The sequence below is a fragment of the Notamacropus eugenii genome, chromosome 1 (genome assembly GCF_028372415.1).
Source record: "Notamacropus eugenii isolate mMacEug1 chromosome 1, mMacEug1.pri_v2, whole genome shotgun sequence".
Taxonomy (NCBI): Eukaryota; Metazoa; Chordata; class Mammalia; order Diprotodontia; family Macropodidae; genus Notamacropus; species Notamacropus eugenii.
In genome coordinates, this window is record NC_092872.1 from 127,515,213 (window position 1) to 127,533,307 (window position 18,095).

Below are 18,095 nucleotides of genomic sequence, written 5' to 3' on the forward strand. Positions count from 1 at the left end.
CAGCACTGGGCCTGGAGTCAGGAAATCCTGAGTTCAAATGGGACCTCAGATGCTTGCTAGCGTTATAACCCTGGGCAAGCTACTTTTTCCTCTTGCCTCAGTCTCCCCATCTGTAAAATGGGGATGATAATAATAGCTCCTACCCCCTCAGTCTTGTTGGGTGGATCAAATGAGATAACAGTTGTCAAGTACAGTACCTGGTACATAGTAAGGACTATATAAATACCAGCTATTATAGTAACTTTAGTCATATTGTTCTGAAGAGCTTTATGTATATAAATCAGTCTTTAAAGATTTTTATTTGTCCTGAATTAAATTATGACCATGGAGCTGCTTAGAAAAGCTTCAAGCTTGGAGCCCTCCAGGTATGATGTGACAACCTTCCCCTCTCTCATGGCCATCTGTTGCATCAAGCACACCGCCATACGCAGGAAGGCCTACTGTACAGGTTCTTAGGTCTGCTTTTCTGAAAGCAAAGCAGCTTTTGAGGGGTCAACAATCTTCTTTAATTACATTCACCAACAGAGAAAATACAAGCAGAGAAAAGATGAACAGACAGGGTTTCCAGCTGTCTGACCATCGACAGTACATACATAGGAGATCAACAGACCGACAGATCCAGCTGTCTGACCATCAGTAATACATACATCAGAGACCGACAGATCCAACTGTCTGACCATCAGTAATACATACATCAGAGACCGACAGATCCAGCTGTCTGACCATCAACAGTACATACACAGGAGATCAACAGACCGACAGATCCAGCTGTCTGACCATTACGTACATACAGTTACCAGAGAGAAAAGCACCAACATCTAAGTTTTAAAAGCTGGGGAGGCTCCTTAGCTGCTGCCCAGAGTCTCATCTGGCACATGAACCTTCTTCTAAGACCCCAAAGCAAAACCTCACATTTCTGATGTATATACTCATATACATACTTTTCAGAGCCTGAGGGCATCATGACCCTCATGACCTAGTGCTTCATTAACAATTAATAAAAGGTGTGGACCTTCCTACAAAAACAGGCCTCCCTCAATCAAGCTTCCCTTTATTAATGGGCAGGTAAGATCTTTAACTCTAACCAAGGCCTGGTTCAAGCCCTTTCCCCATAGATGCCTCTAACATGCTTTAGTGATGTTGAGGTTTCTTACCTTTAATTATAATTAAATAAATTAACAGGTTAAGAGCTACAAGGAGTCTTAGAGGTCATTTACACCAATGCCCTCAATTTCACAGGTGATGTCATTGAGGCCCTCAGAGATAAAGCCATAGAGTCAACTAGTGGCATAACCATAACTTGCGATAATGATAACTCACATTTACAAAGCATTTTCTTCACAATAACACTGTGGGGTAGGTAGGTAACTCCCTAGCATTACAATAATCCATATTACGTAATTCATATTCTGTTGTAGAGGTCAAAGAATCAGATTTTAAATTATATCTTCATCTGTAAAGGACAACTAGTGGATAGAATGCTGGACCTGGAGTCTGGAAGACCTGAGTTCAAATCTGACCTCAGACACTTACTACCTGTGTAACCTTGGGCAATTCACTTAACCTTGTCTGCCTCAGTTTCTCCATCTATAAAATGAGTTGACGAAGGAAATGGCAAACTACTCTAGTATCTTTGTCAGGAAAACCTCAAATGAGGTTATGAAGAGTCAGACATGACTAAAACAACTGAACAAAAAAAATTTGTGAAATGTTTTTTCACTTGACACAAAGCCCCAAGAGGCCAGGGACTCTCTCTTTTACGACCAAATACAGTTAAATGTAAATGTGCTGTATTTTGTACAGAAAAAATGGGATCACAGTATAGGCTGCACTTTGAAGAACTAATGAAGTGGGATTCCAATGGGGTAACTGTACTCGGCCAGTGGGTCTTCCTTGTGAAAATAATAAGCCATGGAAAAGACTTAGTTCAGGGGTGGGGAATCTGTGACCTTGAGACCACTCCAAGTTGGGACTTCAAGTTTGGATTCTGTCAAAGTGCTGAACTTGAGGACCTCATGTGGCCTTGAGGCTGCAAGTTCCCCACCCCTGACCTAGTTAATCTATATAGACACTGAATCAGAGAAGACAGACTTGCCAGTACTGTTCTCTAGACTAATCAGGGTATGGTGTCTAGTACAGCACCTTGTACCATTAGAACTGTCCCCGAGGACTTACAGGCAAGTCAGGGTGGACATTTTTGGGATCAGTGGGTTTTTTGGGGGGGATGGAGCATCTTGCTTCTGCGACCAAAAAACTAGAGGCAATAACTCGGAAAGGCAGTGGGAGAGAAGAAAACTTAATTGGGATGTGGCAGACAATTAACAAGTGCTTGTTGGTTGATGTGGCCGGTGCTAAAAAGGACAAGGAGCTCAAGTGCTCTCAATCAGACCTGTAAGTTACCCTGCCATTAGGAGACTGTGGTTAACAACAAAGCCCCTACACCATTTTCCATACTCTCTCTATGTTGGCTGCCTGAATGGTACCCTTTTGTGGTATCTTTTCCCCTTCTTTCCCTTTCCAAGTTCATTGAAACTAGCTTTTGTTGGCACAAAAAGTACTTGAGGTAGGGAGGAGAGACAAGGTACGAATTCCTCAAACAGTAACAATTTAATATTGTTCATCAGTAATTGGTTATAAATGGCTCTGCAAATGACAAAATACTCCACGTTCCAGGGTCACACTAATTTCTGTCCACGGTACTTTCTTTACTGGTAGGGGGGAGGGGGGAGGCACAGCAAGGGGACAAAACTTTGTGAAAGAGACACCAGAAGGAAAGATACAGCATCCTACAAGGGACTAAGGAAAAGCACACACGAGCTGCTAGGGGAAGATGTGCCAATCATTGCATTTCCTTCTTTTGAACCAATCACTAAAGACCAAAATGACTTCATCTCACTCTCTTTCTTCTTCCTTCCAGATTTACATATTTACACACTCAGGATGTTTCTCATTGGCTAAGCCCGCAAAGATGCTCTGTATCTAAGGAGCCTGCTCTGTGAGATGGTCTTCCAAGGCTTTCATGTGCTGTAATCACAAAGGCTCCAGGGGATGTCTCAAGGTGAATGGAGAGCTCATAGGAACAAAAGAGGAAAACTTTATGGTTGAATGTTGGGGCAGTCAGGTCAAAGTTCAACAAAACAGTAAAGGTATAATACATGGGACCGTTTTTCCACATCTTGTCTTGTTAAACAGTTTCAGGGAGAGAGAGTGAAAGCTTCCCAGACACATCAAAAGCAGATGTGTATGTGTAGCCAATCATCGCTGTTCAGTCGTGTCTGACTCCTTGTGATCCCATTTAGGGTTTTCTTGGCAGACACTGAAGGGATTTGCCATTTCCTTCTGGCTCATTTTACAGATGAGGAAACTGAGACAAACAGGGTTAAATGACCTGCCCAGGGTCACACAGCTAGTAAATATCTGAGGTCATTTTTGAGCCCAGGTCTTCCTGACTCCAGGCCCAGTGCTCTATTCATTGCATCACCTAGCAGCCACATTGTGAGATCAGTATGAACATTTGTACCGTGGAAATTAGCAAACACTACAAATCTATGACTTGATTTATTGTTTTGTGGATTCTTTGGACTTAAAAAAGTGATGGAGAAAATGTTAACAATGAAAGGTTCAAGTTAAAAATGTGTAGTTAGTGCAAACCTACCTCCTTTTTTCCCCCCACAGAGAACCAATTTTTAAACACTTACTACCACATCACTATATGTATCCTTACACCAAGAAACAAGGTTGTTCTTTTCCTTTTAAGGACAAAATTTAAGATTCTACTGACAGGTGATAATACGCCACAGGATCTAGCTTTAAGTCATTGCCTGTGCAATTCTGGGCAAATCATTTTACTTCATCTCATTTTCTTCACTTGAAAGATGAGCTACCCATTCATCCAGAGGATAAGAAAACTAGCCTTGCAGGCTTGCCGTGCAGAGAGGTCCAGGAGGTCTCCCAGGTCCCTTCCCTTCTTAACCTGGATGCAGTGATCCCATGAAACCATCTTTGCAGGAACTTAGTAAGCTTCGAAATGCTATAGAAATGGGACCTAGTGCTCTCTCTTGGTAAAACGAAGCTAGTTACATCTGTTGATAATCTGCAGTTACACACTTTGCCACAGTCAGCTGATTAACTGTTTTTCCTTGTTACAAAAGAGGATTCAATGAGGTGAGGGGCCAAGGGGGAGGCCTTGAATCACTGCGTAAGGGATTAACATAAATCCCCTACCACTTCTAGACCAACAGCTCCAAGCCTCCTCTTCCACAAATGATGACATCATTCCACGTGGGAAATAGGGTCATCTGAGCCTGGAAAGGTAGCATAAGGCCATCTAGCTAAACTTTTTAATCGTCGATGCTGTCCTGGCTCAGCTCACCGCAGCCCCGCTTTGTGGCAAGTGTCTCCTCTTCCTCCATAGGCAGAGGACAAGGGGGTAAAGAACAGAGGGGCAAAGGCCTAGTCCAGTGCCTGGAAGTAAATCATTATCAACAAAGCTATCCTGGGATCAATTATGTCTAAAGCATTATGGGAGGTGCTCTGTGCGTGACATGTGGGGAGGAGGGAATACACAGAAATGAGGGAGCCCTGAGTTCAAGGATTTTATTATCATCTTATTGGTGAGACTAAACATATCCTAAAGAGCTAAACAATACAAGATACCACATACTAAGTGCCAAAAGCGTGGTACAAACAACAAATGGGGGGGAGGTCCCTTAGTACAATAAACATTAAGTGGCTACTATGTGCCAGGCACTATGCTGAGTGCTGGGGATACAAATGAGAAAAAGACAGTCCGGGCCCTCAAAAAGCTTACTATCCAATGGAGAAAGACAGTAATAATAATGAATTTGGTATTGTCCCTACTTAGGAGAAAACCCTGTGGGTCTGAATGGTCGCAGGAGGCCTCATGGTAGGACTCGAGTTAAGCCTTAATAGCTTGTTCAGTTGCATCTGACTCTTGGTAGCCCAACTTGAGGACTTCTTGGCAAAGATGCTGGAGTGTTTGTCATTTCCTTCTCCAGCTTATTTTACAGATGAGGAAACTGAGGCAAACAGATTTAAGTGACTTGCCCAGGGCCACATAGCTTGTAAGGGTCTGAGGCCAGACTGGAGCTCAGGAAGGTGAGTCTCCCTGACTCCAGGTCCTGTGCTCTACCCCCTGTACCACTTAGCTGCTCTCAGGTAGGACAGGCAGGATTTAATTAAATGGAGAGAAAACAAGTTATCACAAGCCAGTGCAGGCAAAGGTATAACAGCACCTTGTGCTTTGGGGACAGGGAGTGTTGGTTTGGCTGTGGCAGGTGACACAGACATAGGGAATAAAGCTGGAGAAGTCTGTGGCCAGATTGTCGAGGGCTGTGACAGCCAGGGTGAGGAGGCTGGACTTGATCCTCTTAGGAAACAGTCAGCTGCTGAAGGCTTTTGTGCAGGATCTTGATAGACACACAAAGCACGTTGGAAATAGAATCTTACAGAGTACCAGTATGTAGAATGGACTGGAGATGGGGGCAGACTAGAGGCAGGGAGATTCAGCAGTAGAATGGAAGCGTCCTGGGGGCAAGGTCTGTTTCATTTTTTTCTTCTCATGAATCCCTAGCCCTAGCACAGTTTCTTGTCCTAGCAAGAGTTTAATGAATGTCTGGTGAATTGAGCAATTACCACAATGGTCTAGCATCAAGCTGCAACGGAGAAAGGTCCAGACCAAGATGGTGTTAGTGGGAATGGAGAGCACAAAAGGCAGAGCCTGAAAGCAAACGCCGAAGCTACTACACAGACATGAGGAATGCAGTGAACTGGCTTTGTTTGGAGACTGGCCGCCATGATGAATTCACCATACTTTAAGTCTCAAATTCTATTTTAGGTGATATCTGTTATAGCGAAAAGCTCTGTTTAGACTGCTTTGCAAAGTTGACTGTTGGAAAGCCTTGAGACAAGCTTCCTGAAGAGAGAATCCTTTGGGGAACGGAAACTGCAAGCAGAATCATCCATCATTGCTCTCGTTCCCCTCCATGCCCCACCCCAGCCCTAAGGTCAGTGCAGTCTCTAAATGTCTGATGTTTGATTAAAACAGCCTTGGTTCTGCACAGTAAGTGCTTGAGTGATATAAATATAAATCAAAGACCTTGTCCATGTCCAAGAATCTGAAGAGTCAGCAAGAATGCAAGACTGCCTCTAAAAAGTGAAATCATAGAGGGTTCCCACCCACCCCCATTCTGGTTTTATTTTTACTCCAATTTGATGTTCTGAATTCTTTCCCTTCGACCTCCCTCTCTGCCTCCCCCACCCCATCATAAACACAAAACAAATCATAAGTATGTATAGTCAAATAAATCAAATTCCCACCCTGGCCATGCCCCCTGCCCCCCAAATATGCCTCAATCTCTACTCGTCTATCACCTTTCTACCTGGACGTAGGCAGCATGTTTTATCATGAGTGCTCTGGAATTGTGGTTGGTCATTGTGCTGGTAAGCTTTCCCAAGTCCTTCAATGGCATCTTTACAATATTGTTATTATGTATGTTTTTCTTCTGGTTCTGTTCACTTCACTTTGCACCAATTCATCAAGTCTTCCCGAGTTTCTCAGAAATCATCTCCTTCATTATTTCTTACAGCACAATAGTATTTCATCACATACACATGCTTGTTACAATTGATGGGCATCCCCATGAACAGCTGAACAGTTTTAGGGGTATAGTTCCTCATTGTTCTACAGAATGGACCAGTAACAGTAAGGTACCTGTTTTCCCACAGCCCTTTTAGCATGTCATTTTCCTTTACTATCAACTTAGCCAATTTGGTGAGTATAAAGTATACCTCAGAATTGTTTTAATTTGCATTTCTCTAATTATTGGTGATTTAGAGCATTTTTTCACATGGCTACTGATATCTTGATTTCTTCCTCTTAAAACTGCCTATTCATATCCTTTGACCATTTATCAATTTGGGAATGGCTCTTATTCTTATAAATTTGAGTCAGTTCTCTATATACCTTAGAAATGAGACTTTTATCAGAGAAAATTGTGGCAAATTTTCCCCCCAATTTCTTTCTTCTCTCCTGATTTTAACTGCATTACCTTTATTTTTTCAGAAGCTTATTTCATATGATAAAAATTGTCCATTTTACTTACAGTAAGCCTCTCCAAAACTTGTTTCGTCATGAATTCTTTCTCTGCTCAGGGTCTGCTTTGGAAAAAAAATTCTACATAGCGGGATTAAGTTGGGTCAAGTTGGAAAATCACCATGTGGACAACTAAAGTTAGTCAATAGCCATTCATTATCCTAGAATAAGTTACCAGTGCTAAATTAAAATATCTACCTGTCTACAGATATATATATTTTAAAAAAGAGGAATGATTTATGGTTTTCCTCACCTAAAACCTTGTAATATATTGCCTGTTTCCTTAAACACACAAGTATAAAATAGTAATTGCATATTAATAAATGCCTCTTGGATCACACCAAATGCCAACATTCCATACACAATTTGGTGCTTACCTAGCAAGCATGCAGCATGGCTTCCTTCTTCTCATTGGAGTGGATGGAGCAGTAAGGCTATCCAGATGGCTAGGACAAGTTGATCTTCTTTTGCGTTCTTACATGCGGAGGCAGTGACGTAGGCTCAGCAAGGTGAATGGCTTTAAATCATAGGGAGCACACCTACTGGTATAGTGGCAAATCCTCTCACAACTTAACCCTAGTTACAAAGGTTGAACATGCCCTAATGCTGTATTTATGTAATCAAATTCTACCCTTTAGCCTTCCATAAATCTTTGTACCAGATTATCGTATCTAAACTAAGCTGTATTTTCCCTTGGTGTGTCTCAACTCAGATGACCTTTCTATAGTGAGTGAAAGAAAACCAGCCACACATAAAATAACCTCAATGTAGAGATAGTTTACAATACAGCATTGGACAAATCAATTGCCTATAATGCTGATTAAATCTGTTGCCAAAACAGCCCAGTTCCAACTTACAGACATTATGGCCTATGAGTTTGATGTGGCATAATAATAAAGGGAAAATGAATAACATATTCCTTAACATTGTGCTGAAAAATTCTAGAGATGGCAAACATGATTTCCTCCTTATCTGTTTTCATAATTCTGTATACTCAAAACTTCTTCCTCTCCTCTTTGCCTATTAAATTTCATTCTACCCTTAAAACCCAACTCAAATGCCACTTTTTTTGACATCTCTGAAGTCTTTCTTAACGTTCTCCTTGGGTAACCAACCCTTTTCCACCTCAAAGTTCACATCGGTTTTTCACCTTAGGAGACAGCACGGATAAGTGGAAAACAAAGCATTGGCTCTAGAATCAGAGAAGTCAGGTTCAGATTTCTTGATGCTATTAGTTGTCAGCCTGATCATCACCGAGTCTCCCTAAGCCTGTAATCTCATCTGTAAAATGGGTGGGTTGGACTAAGTAGCCCCTGAGGTCCCTTCCAGCCAAAGATCTAGGATTCTAATATACTCATCATAAAAAGCAGGAGTTGGCAACATACAGCAGGTGGTCTGCTTTTTGTAAAAAAGTGAAAACTATTCTTAACTCACTGATTGGCCTTACAAAGACAGGCATAGGGCCTAATTTGGCCCTCAGGCCAGTTCGCCAACCCCTGATACAATGTCTGGTTCTCTGTCTGAGTCACCATCCAACCAGACCATGAGGCCAATCTTTTGTTGACTTTCTCTTTTAGAAAGCTTCTTTCCTAACTTTCTATTTCCCCCAGTGCCTAATGTAATGTTCTGGACATTTTTTAAAACTTAATTATTTCATCATTCAAAGAGTTCATTCATGGAGACACTCTCCCCATGAATGAAAATCACGATTCTTCTATAACTTGTCCTGTCTCAAGTTTCCATGGCTGAAAATTTTCATTGTCCCATGGATGACCTGGTAAGAAACATCATGGAGTTCACACTCAAGACTGTTTGGTTGGACCTGCCAGAGCTGCTAGCAGATGCTTACATACATTTGTTGAATTAAATTAGAGGGGTAAAATGTAGAAATGATCTATAGTCTTTAAATCGGATAAAAATTGTCTTACACTCAAGGATTTTCAAGGTTGGTAGTAATATTTGCCTCTAGGTTTGAAGCTGGCAAGTGTTCTATTTCTCTCATCAAAAGGCAGATAAAGATTTCAGCCAGTAGGGAACAATTTTTTCTGGAGAATTACTGTTGCTTTCACAACTTAAAAACATTTCGATATCTTTTGCACTGGGGGCTGTATACTTTATATAACCGTTGTTTTGGGTGTCAAACAACTTAGAAAAGTCTTAATTTAAAAAATAAAATGAGTTTATTTGGCTTTATAAAAATATAAATTAATTTTATACCATCTGGCATAAAGTATGTGTAAACTCTCATTTTACAGTACTAAATGTCTTTAAGAACAGCATTTCATTGATAAAAATAAATTTTACTCTGAAAATCTGTCCTCTCAGCCTGTGCTATAGAGAGCTGCTTTTGCGGCATTTCAACAGATATCTCACCTACAACAGGTAAACAACCTAAGATCGACTTTTCAGTACAGCTGTGTATTTCCTCCAACGTGTAACACTTTCAGGTTAGGAAGTCTGCGTACAGGGGCAAACTAGAATCTTTTTCAATGAAGATGCTGAGCCTTCCAACCTCTACACATAAATGTATTTACAATGGGACTTTCAATCTGCAGAAGAGGCATGGCTCTACAATTAAGGCATATCCATCCAACCTGTGGAAAGAGATATTCAACACCTTACTCAAGTTTCCTTTAGAAAAAAGTCCAGGTCAGATCTGAAATCCCGAAACTACAAGTGACCCAAGCCAGGCTGGAACCAGCTGAGAAGCACCAACACGTTTTCTCTTGTTGTATGGACACAAGTAATACTGACAATGAAGCTACAAAGCTATGGTTGGGGGAGGGCTGGCAAGAGTGAGGAAGCTTAAGGACTGTTCTCTTCAGTGCTTTGATGTGTTTTCAAATGTGCAGCCCTTACTCCAACTAAGGACTTTATAATAAGATTGTGTCATTTTTATTTATAAAGACTACTAGCACCAACCTAGGACTTATGACTTCAGGTGAAGAGAATGAGCGATTTGGCCTTCACACCCATTCAGAACCCTCGATTTTCAGGAAAGATCAGCTCTTTTTTTCACATCTTTCAGGAAAGACATACCTGAATTTTCTGTTTGTGCACATGAACACAGCCACACACACTGCATAAGAGAAGTTACATTTAACCAACCCCCCTCAAAACAGGGGCAAATTAAGTTTAAAAGTGCAACAACAAAGGCCACTTTATACAGTAAGAGCACAATTTATATCCCTTCCTCCCTGCCCTTGGCCTTTCCTGATGAACAGTGTTAACCTGCTGATTCCAGAGGTCCCTCTAGCCCAGGACTCTACATCGTGAAAACAGAACTTGCATTCAGGGCTGCCCAAGAGAGTTCAGAGTCTCTGTTTTGGCTTAGTCTGCAGACACAGAAGCGTGTTCATGTGATCATCTTCACTGGTTGAGTCTAAGTGCAGCTGCCCAGGCATCACTGCTGGGGAGTGAGGGAATGACCCATCCTTGAGGGACTGAGGTGGCTTCGGGATGATCTGCGGGTACCAAATACTGATCCCATTCGTGCCTTTCAAAGATTTCAGAACAAAAGTTTACTTCAGTTTCACTTTAGCAAAACATACAATTTATTTTTGTTGCAATAAAACCTATCTTGTTCTAAAATGTAAAAGACTTAAGTTTCTCAAATCTAAACAAAGAGAGGAAAACATTCTTTACTCATTTTCTTCAACTACAAATGCTGCCAACTGATTAAACTCCTGACTAAAATATGGAAAGTTATTTTTGGAGGTTCAGAATTGTATCCAAACATAAATATTTTGTCCTTCACAAGAATAAAGTGGCTTTCCTTAGTATGGAAAATGCGGCTTTCTTAGAGAATCATAAAATGTGAGAGATGGAAGGAATCTCTGAATGTTATCTACAATCCATCTCCCTAACTCTACAGATCAGAACCCTAAGACCAAGAGAGGCTAAGTGACTCGTCCTAGGTTACATGGGTTATAACTGACAGAACCAAGACTCAGATAATCCGTCCTTGAAAATCCCTGTCCTTTCAATTTAACTCCATTTCAGAGATAAGAAAAATGGAATCAGTGATTCACCTGAGGTCACCCAGATAGGACAGGGCAAAAACATAGGGCACCTACTCTCAGGACCTCAGTTTCAAACAAAGACCTAAATCCAGAACAGATTTTGCAAGATTATAACTGTCAGTTCCACAACAGATTATACTCCTTATGGCTAAGTTTATTTTGCATTAGCATAAAGAACTGGAAAAACGATGCAAGCACTTCAAATCAATATTGTTTGAGTGTCAGCATGGTGAAAAGGAAAAATAACCTTCCCTTTCCCAGCAAATGTTCTTCAAGACCCCAGTAACAAGAGAAAGTACGAAAATAAGGAAGGTTATAATCCTGTACAGATCAGACCAAAACTGGGGTGAGTAATCATTAATTACAATGATAAGCTGGAGTACATCCAGAGGAGGTAATTATTGGAAAGAGGAGACCATGTCACAAGAAAATGGACTGGAGGGACTAGGGATGTCTAACCTAAAGGAAAGATTCTAGGTATATGCACAGGGAGAAATAGTAATAGTTTTCAACTATTTTACAGGCTATCATGTAGAAGGGGCAAGAGATGTTTCTTCTTAGCCCTAGAAGACAGGGCTTGGAGCACTTGAAATAGAAATCACAGAGGCAGGTCTGGCTTGGTGAATAAGAAAATCTTCTTAACATACAGTTATCCAAAGGTGGAATGCACTGCTTTGGAAGGTGATGGGTTCCCCTTCGCTGGAACTCTCTGAGTGGAAACTAGATGGTCACTTGTCACATATTATACAAGGGATTCCTTTTCAGAAACAGATTGCATCGGAAGGCTTGTGGGACACCTCCACCTCTGAACTTCTGTGATAAAAGTCAGAAGACCTAGGATTCTAGAGCAGGCTCTGCCACTAACTAGCTATATGACTCAAGAGGAATCAATTAAACCCCACTGGACCTATTTTGTTATCTGTGTAATAAAAAATTTGGGCCACATTATCTCTCAAGTCCTTTCTTAGCTCTTAGTCTTACAAAAATAATAGCACTAGCATTCTGATTCTAAAATTATATTTCATAAGTAATATGATACAGGGCTATACACAAGTAACTTGACAAATTAACCTAACTCTACTATGTCACATTAACAACTTCTTGTTTATTTCCAGGAAAGGAAGTTTATCATGACTACAAATAATGAATGCTCTTACCTGGTCTGAATGAGAGCTGGTAAGGAATGTTCTGCCTGTAGATAATACTGCCTGAAGGGCTGTAGGAGGTGACTAAGTGGAAACTCAGCTGAAAAAGAAAACCATATAGAGCTTTTGGTTTCTCATGCTCAGAATAACTTATAAAACTATGTTTAGCAAAGTACATAGACTTAGTCTATTACTACGATGATTTGATAGAATTTTAATTCTTATTATTTAAGACCTTACAAAAATAGTTTACTACCTAGCAGCTTTCTAATTTAATTTCAGGTTATATATTATCACTGTTCTTCACCTTTTTTTGTGTCCCAGACTCCTCTGGCAGTTTGGTGGAGTCCATGGACCCCTTCTCAAAATAATGTGTTTTTTTTTAAATTCATAATACAAGGAAATACTAAGTCTTACTTAATCTGTAGAGACCCTAGCTTAATAATTCCTATGAGAATTCCACCCATTTCTTTTACAGTTACAGAACATACCTGGATCCCCAAATAACTTGGAATTAATTTCTTGTTTTTGATGTAAAATCTTCTCTTTTTCTTTTTTCTGCTTCTTTTCTAATTCTCTTTTTCTCTCTTCTTCCTGCTCTCCTTCCAACATAACTCGCAGTGCCCTTTCTTCAGCTTCATACAGTTCAGTGCGTTTTTTGATTAATTTTCTCAATCTCTCTATATGATGTTCAAAAGCTTCATCTGCTGAGGCAGGTGGACAAACCCCTGAAAAGAAAGAGCCAAATAACAATTTAGATACATGTATCTAAATATCTCATCTCATTTAAGTTGCAAAACCCATTACTTTTATGAAGTCACCACAAAATCCCAGTTACAATATGAAAATGTCCACCTTTGGCATCTCTCAAAGTCCTCACCACCCAAATGTGGACTAGAACGAACATTATGGAAAGTACTCTGACAGGACTCACCAAAAACCACCAAAGTGATCACAATTTTTAACACAGACTAAATTGTTATGACTTTTTCCCTTTAAAAAATCATTAAAGTAAGGGAAAAAAGGATCTCTAAGTACAAAAAATATTTGTAACTGCAACAGCAAGAAACTGAAAGCAACTTTTACATTCAATGATTAAGCAATGAATGAATTATAGTATTTTAATGCAATCCTATGAAGGTGCTGTTAAAGGAATGAAATACAAGGAAATGGATAGAGTTCTATGGAACAATGCACAAAGTGAGAGCAGGAAAACGAGTAGCGTGTTATGTGTTGACAACAACTATGTGCGTGTTTGTGTATACATACATACATACATATATATGTGTATATATACATACCTATATATGTGTGTATACACACACACAGAACAAGAACAAGAACAAGAACCAAGGCAAAGATAATGGAATTCCATGTTGTTTTGACAAAGGACACTGACGACCCACTTTTATGAGATTTTAACCCTGACTATTTGTTTCCCTTTTGATGGTTATTAAGTGTATAATAATTTTTAAAAATTGTACATAGCATTGTATAAAATGCTGGACTTGCTTGGCATGTTAGTGCTTTTGCTGAACCACAAAAACCCTTATTTAAAGCCTTATCAAATCATTAACTGGTTTCCTGTAACTGCCTGCTGGCATTCACCCTTTATCTCAGATAGTCCCCGATCTAATATATCTCACATTAAGCTTCTGGGCTAATCTTTTTTGTTTGTTTCAAAAAGAAATATGAGAATTTAATGATAGGGGCTTTTTTGGTTAAACTCCCCCCCCCCCCCCCCCAACATTTCCCTTAAAGTAAATTATATGCACCAAAAAAGTATGCATTAGGCTCCTAGCATGAGGCATAAGAAATTCTCCTATTCAGGAAATCCAACTCTGGGCACAGAACAATGACGGAGCAAGACTAGAAGATCTTTAAAGTTTCTTTCTCTAAATTTTTGTTGTATAAGAAGGCAATGCCTTTCACCAGGACTACTTGGAGGTTGTCACAATGTCTACACTCAGAAGAACTTGAGAACTAGAACCTAAATGGATTTATACCCCAGATAGGCTGCTAAAAGGCATGAGACATTTTTCCCAGGCCAAACTTTTAAAAACACATTTATACTCATTTTAAACTACTGATCTGTTATTTTTGAATTAACTTGCTTCATGTGAGGTTTCATCTGGGACTTATTTCTTCTTTTTCATCCCATAGTACTTAGAACATGACACTTCAAAAACAGTGGGTACTAAGTTTAATAAATTATATAAAAGTTCTAATTGTTGGAGTGTTAGAAGCCAGAGAGACTCAAAATTAAATCCTGATTCTGGCACTTAATGTGTGATTTTAAGTTAGTAAGCTATTTCCGAGCTAGGCTCTAAGACTTGACTTAATGAAGAAAAATATGGTCCCTAGCAAGTGATATATCCAGGTTCACATTACTAGTTAATGGGACAGTTGGAACCAGAATTCAGCTCTTCCGATTCTAAATCATAGTAATAAAAGTGATTTATATATGTGTTAAGGTATAATAATAGCAGCTAACATGGTGTCAAAGCGGATAGAGCACTAGGTCTGAACTCAGAAACACTCAGTCTGGCCTCAGACATTTACTAGGTGTGACTCTGGGCAAGTCACTTAACTCTGATTCACTTTTCTTGTCTTCTAGAGAAGGAAATGACCAACCACTCCAGGACCTTTGCCAAACAGGATCGAAATGACCACATCACCAAACATTCAGGTGGTGCTTCCTATCACTAGGCGCTGTGCTAAACACTTTATAATCCTCATCTCATTGGACCCTCATACAACCCTTCAAGGGAGGGGCTACTATCATTCCTATTTTACAGATGAAGAAACAGGGCCCCCCAACTTCTGAGTGCAGTTGGTGAATGCCCACACTAAGAGAGTGCCTCTCTTAAACTGAGGGCTTCTTGACTCCAGGGCCAGCACTCTGCACTATGGCGCCACCTAGCGGATGCCCACAACAATCCCATGAAGTAAGTTCTTGCAAAAAAAAAAAATCAGAGCAGGATTCGAACTCCGTTCTCTTCTACCTCTAGAAGACAGATCCTTTGCTAATCAAAGCGCTCAACATTTAAGGAATGCGTGACTGCTATGGGCCAGGAACAGTTAGGCCCAAGAGCTACCACACCAGAAAACAGTTCTTTATGCTTGGGAAAGAAGTTACATGTAACGGGGAAGAAGTTACATTGTAACGGGGCAGACAACCCAAAACACACACAAGTAGACACAAGACACATGTCATGTAAACTGCAGGGTAACTTCACTGAGGGGCTGGGAGTGAGACTGCACTTGAAGACACCTGGAAGGTCCAAGAAAGGCCACCAGAGGAGGAGGTGAGAGAAGCGGAGGCGTGGGAAACAGTCTCTGCAGCCAAAGGCACGTGGCAGGAAAGAAGGGAGCAAAGGAAGAGGAGTGATAGATACTAAGGCTAGAGAGGTGGAAGGGTTTAAGATGCTAAGCAGAGGGTTCTGCATTAGATCCAGGATAGAGTCACAGGGCTACACCTGAAATGTAAGGGAATCATTTTGGCAATGGGCATGGTCATAAATAATAAGATCTGGGGAAAATTCTATCAGGCTCCCTTTAAAGTTTCATCTGCATTACTTAAATCTTCCCCATCACTTTCTTAAACCCAATGAACAAGACAACGAGTCAGACCCTGATGTGTAGTGTAGACATTCACACTGAAAGTTTAAGCCAACTGGCACCAGCTGGCTCCGGCATGCCCAGGTTACCTTTCCTGGCCGCAGCCTCTTTCCTCAGCTTCCTCAGCTTCTCTAAGGCTCGAAGAACATCCACCATTCTCTTGGTATCGGCTTGCTTTTTCCTCACTTCCGATAAAACACCATCAGCAGCAGCTTTGAGTTCTTGTTCCTGGTGGGAAAAGAAACCATTAACCTCTGTCTTCAGAGGCCAACCTTAGAAGGAGTTGCCTAGAAAGTGTAATTTTATGAGTGGCAATAAAATCTTCCTGCCCCCCAATTTTCCCCATTTAATTGAGCAGCACCTGAACTATCAAAAGTCATAATACCCTTTGGATTACTAGTACCACCGTGCACCCTTCGCTTCACCAGCCTGGGCCTCAGTTTCCCAATCTGTGACATGAGGGGGCTGGGTTAGAAGGCTTCCTAAGTCCTTCCAGCTCCGGACTTAAGATCTTTGGGTTATGACAGCTGAAATCATGGCACTGAGGAAACAGGAGCGTTGACTGGGAGATGGTGGGAGGAAGGCACAGAAACCTCCCAAGGGAAGGGAGGGCACGGGCCGCTCGGCAGGGCGGCGGGGCAGCAGGGTGCCCGGCCTGGAGTCCAGACTCACAAGTCACCGGCTGGAGGCTCTGGCCGTGTTACTGAGGGTGTTCGCCTCGGGACGAATGAGGTAATAACCCTCAAAGTGCCTGGCACCTGGGGGGCCCCACGAAAGGAAGGAGAGATGCGGGGGTGCGGGGGGGCCCGGGGCGGGGGAAACAGGCGAAAAAGGCCTTCTCTATCTTTTGGCCTGCTCGCCGGCCCAAACCACCCGTGGCGAGGCCAAGGATCCCTGGAGCGGGAGTCTGAGGGAAGTTCTGAATGGCGCTCTCCCTTAGCCTGCCCTGCATCAGGTCCGAGGAACCGGGGCCCGGGGCGGCGGGGAGGTGGGGGTGCGGGGAGGCCCAGGGAGGCGGGGCGGTGGGGGTGCGGGGGCCCGCCCTCTCCGGCCTTACCCGCGCCTTCTCCTCCACCTCCTGCACGCACTTGTTCCTCCAGCGGTCGATCTCCTCCTCGCGCTCCGCCGCGCGGGCCTGGGCCGCCTCGCGCTCGGCCTCGCGCTCGCGGGCCCGCTCCCGGAGCCGCTGCCGCCGCCGCCGCACGCGCTCCAGCTTCCTCCGCGCAGCGCCCACGTAGGCGGCCTGGCCCAGAGGCTCGAGGTCCCCGCGCAGCCGCGCCCGCAGGGGGGCCGCCTGCTGGTGCAGCCGCTCCCAGGCCTCGCCGTCCGCCTCGGCTTCCCGCAGGGCCCGGCACAGGCCGCGCAGCCGGCTCACCAGGCGCAGGGCTCCGCGCAGCCGCCCCCGGAGCTCGCCGAGGCTGGGGCCAGACGGAGCAGCCGCGGCCGACGCTACGCCCGAGGCCGGCGGGCCGCTGGCTCGCCGCGGGGCTGCGAAGACGGCCTCCAGCCACTGGCGGTCCCGCTGGCGCTGCAGGGCCGCGTCCCCGAGCCCGTCGGGTGGCGGGGCCTCTGCCCAGCGCTGAGCCCACGGAGGGGCCGGGGAGGGAGGCGGAAGCCGTTCCCCGCCCTCGAGCCCCGGAAAAGGCCTACACTGGGGGGGAGGAGGCGGCGGCGGGATCGGGGGCGGTGGGATGGGAGGCGGTAGGAAGGGGCCCGCGTTGGGGCCTGGGGTCCCCAGGAAGGGGCCTAGCCGCGGAGGGAGTGGTGGAGGCGGATAGGCCTGGAGAGGCGGGGGCGGCCCGAAGGGAAGGCATCGGAACGGAGCGGGAGGGGGGGGAGGAGGTGGCGGCGGCGGGACGGGGCAGACTGGGGCAAAGCGGCCGGGGAAAGGCGGCAGAGCCATAGAGGTGTCACCCCTAGCGCCCCAGTGGGCCAAGAGGAAGTGCTGGAGACCCGGAAGAAACCCCCGGAGCTGCTCTTCCGGACATGACGTCAAGCAGGAGCTGACAGCCCCGCCCCCAGAGCCCGCGAGCCAATGAACGACACCTTATTTTCGCTGTCCCCTCGCTCCGGGTGCTGGACAGATTCCGCTCCTGGCTGGGACCGCCACCAGGCAGGCCAGCCGCCCGAGTCTCCCGATGGAATGCCCGGAGGCCCCTGTTCGGCTCCTTCACCCGACCCCCCTCCCCCCCC

General features: G+C 43.6%; 1 protein-coding gene across 1 annotated transcript; it reads right to left on the reverse strand.

Annotated features, from left to right (window-relative positions):
* Positions 1-9,275: 9,275 nt before the first annotated feature.
* On the reverse strand, positions 9,276-17,964 carry PDCD7 (programmed cell death 7). Its single transcript, XM_072614050.1, has 5 exons — positions 16,960-17,964; positions 15,992-16,130; positions 12,773-13,009; positions 12,294-12,381; positions 9,276-10,610 (listed from the first exon to the last, which is right to left on the reverse strand). Exons 1-5 carry the CDS (start codon positions 17,803-17,805, stop codon positions 10,484-10,486), a joined length of 1,437 nt encoding a protein of 478 aa, XP_072470151.1. The 5' UTR covers positions 17,806-17,964; the 3' UTR covers positions 9,276-10,483.
* Positions 17,965-18,095: the final 131 nt, after the last annotated feature.

What these genes read in the sequence shown, in the direction of transcription:
- PDCD7 (XM_072614050.1), bottom strand. Translation starts at nt 17,805, where the DNA reads ATGGCTCTGCCGCCTTTCCCCGGCCGCTTTGCCCCAGTCTGCCCCGTC. An exon ending in AGAGGCTGCGGCCAGGAAAG is followed by an intron (nt 13,010 to 15,991) that starts GTAACCTGGGCA and finishes CTTTCTTTTCAG; the next exon opens with GGGTTTGTCCACCTGCCTCA. An exon ending in CAAGTTATTTGGGGATCCAG is followed by an intron (nt 12,382 to 12,772) that starts GTATGTTCTGTA and finishes TTTCTTTTTCAG; the next exon opens with CTGAGTTTCCACTTAGTCAC.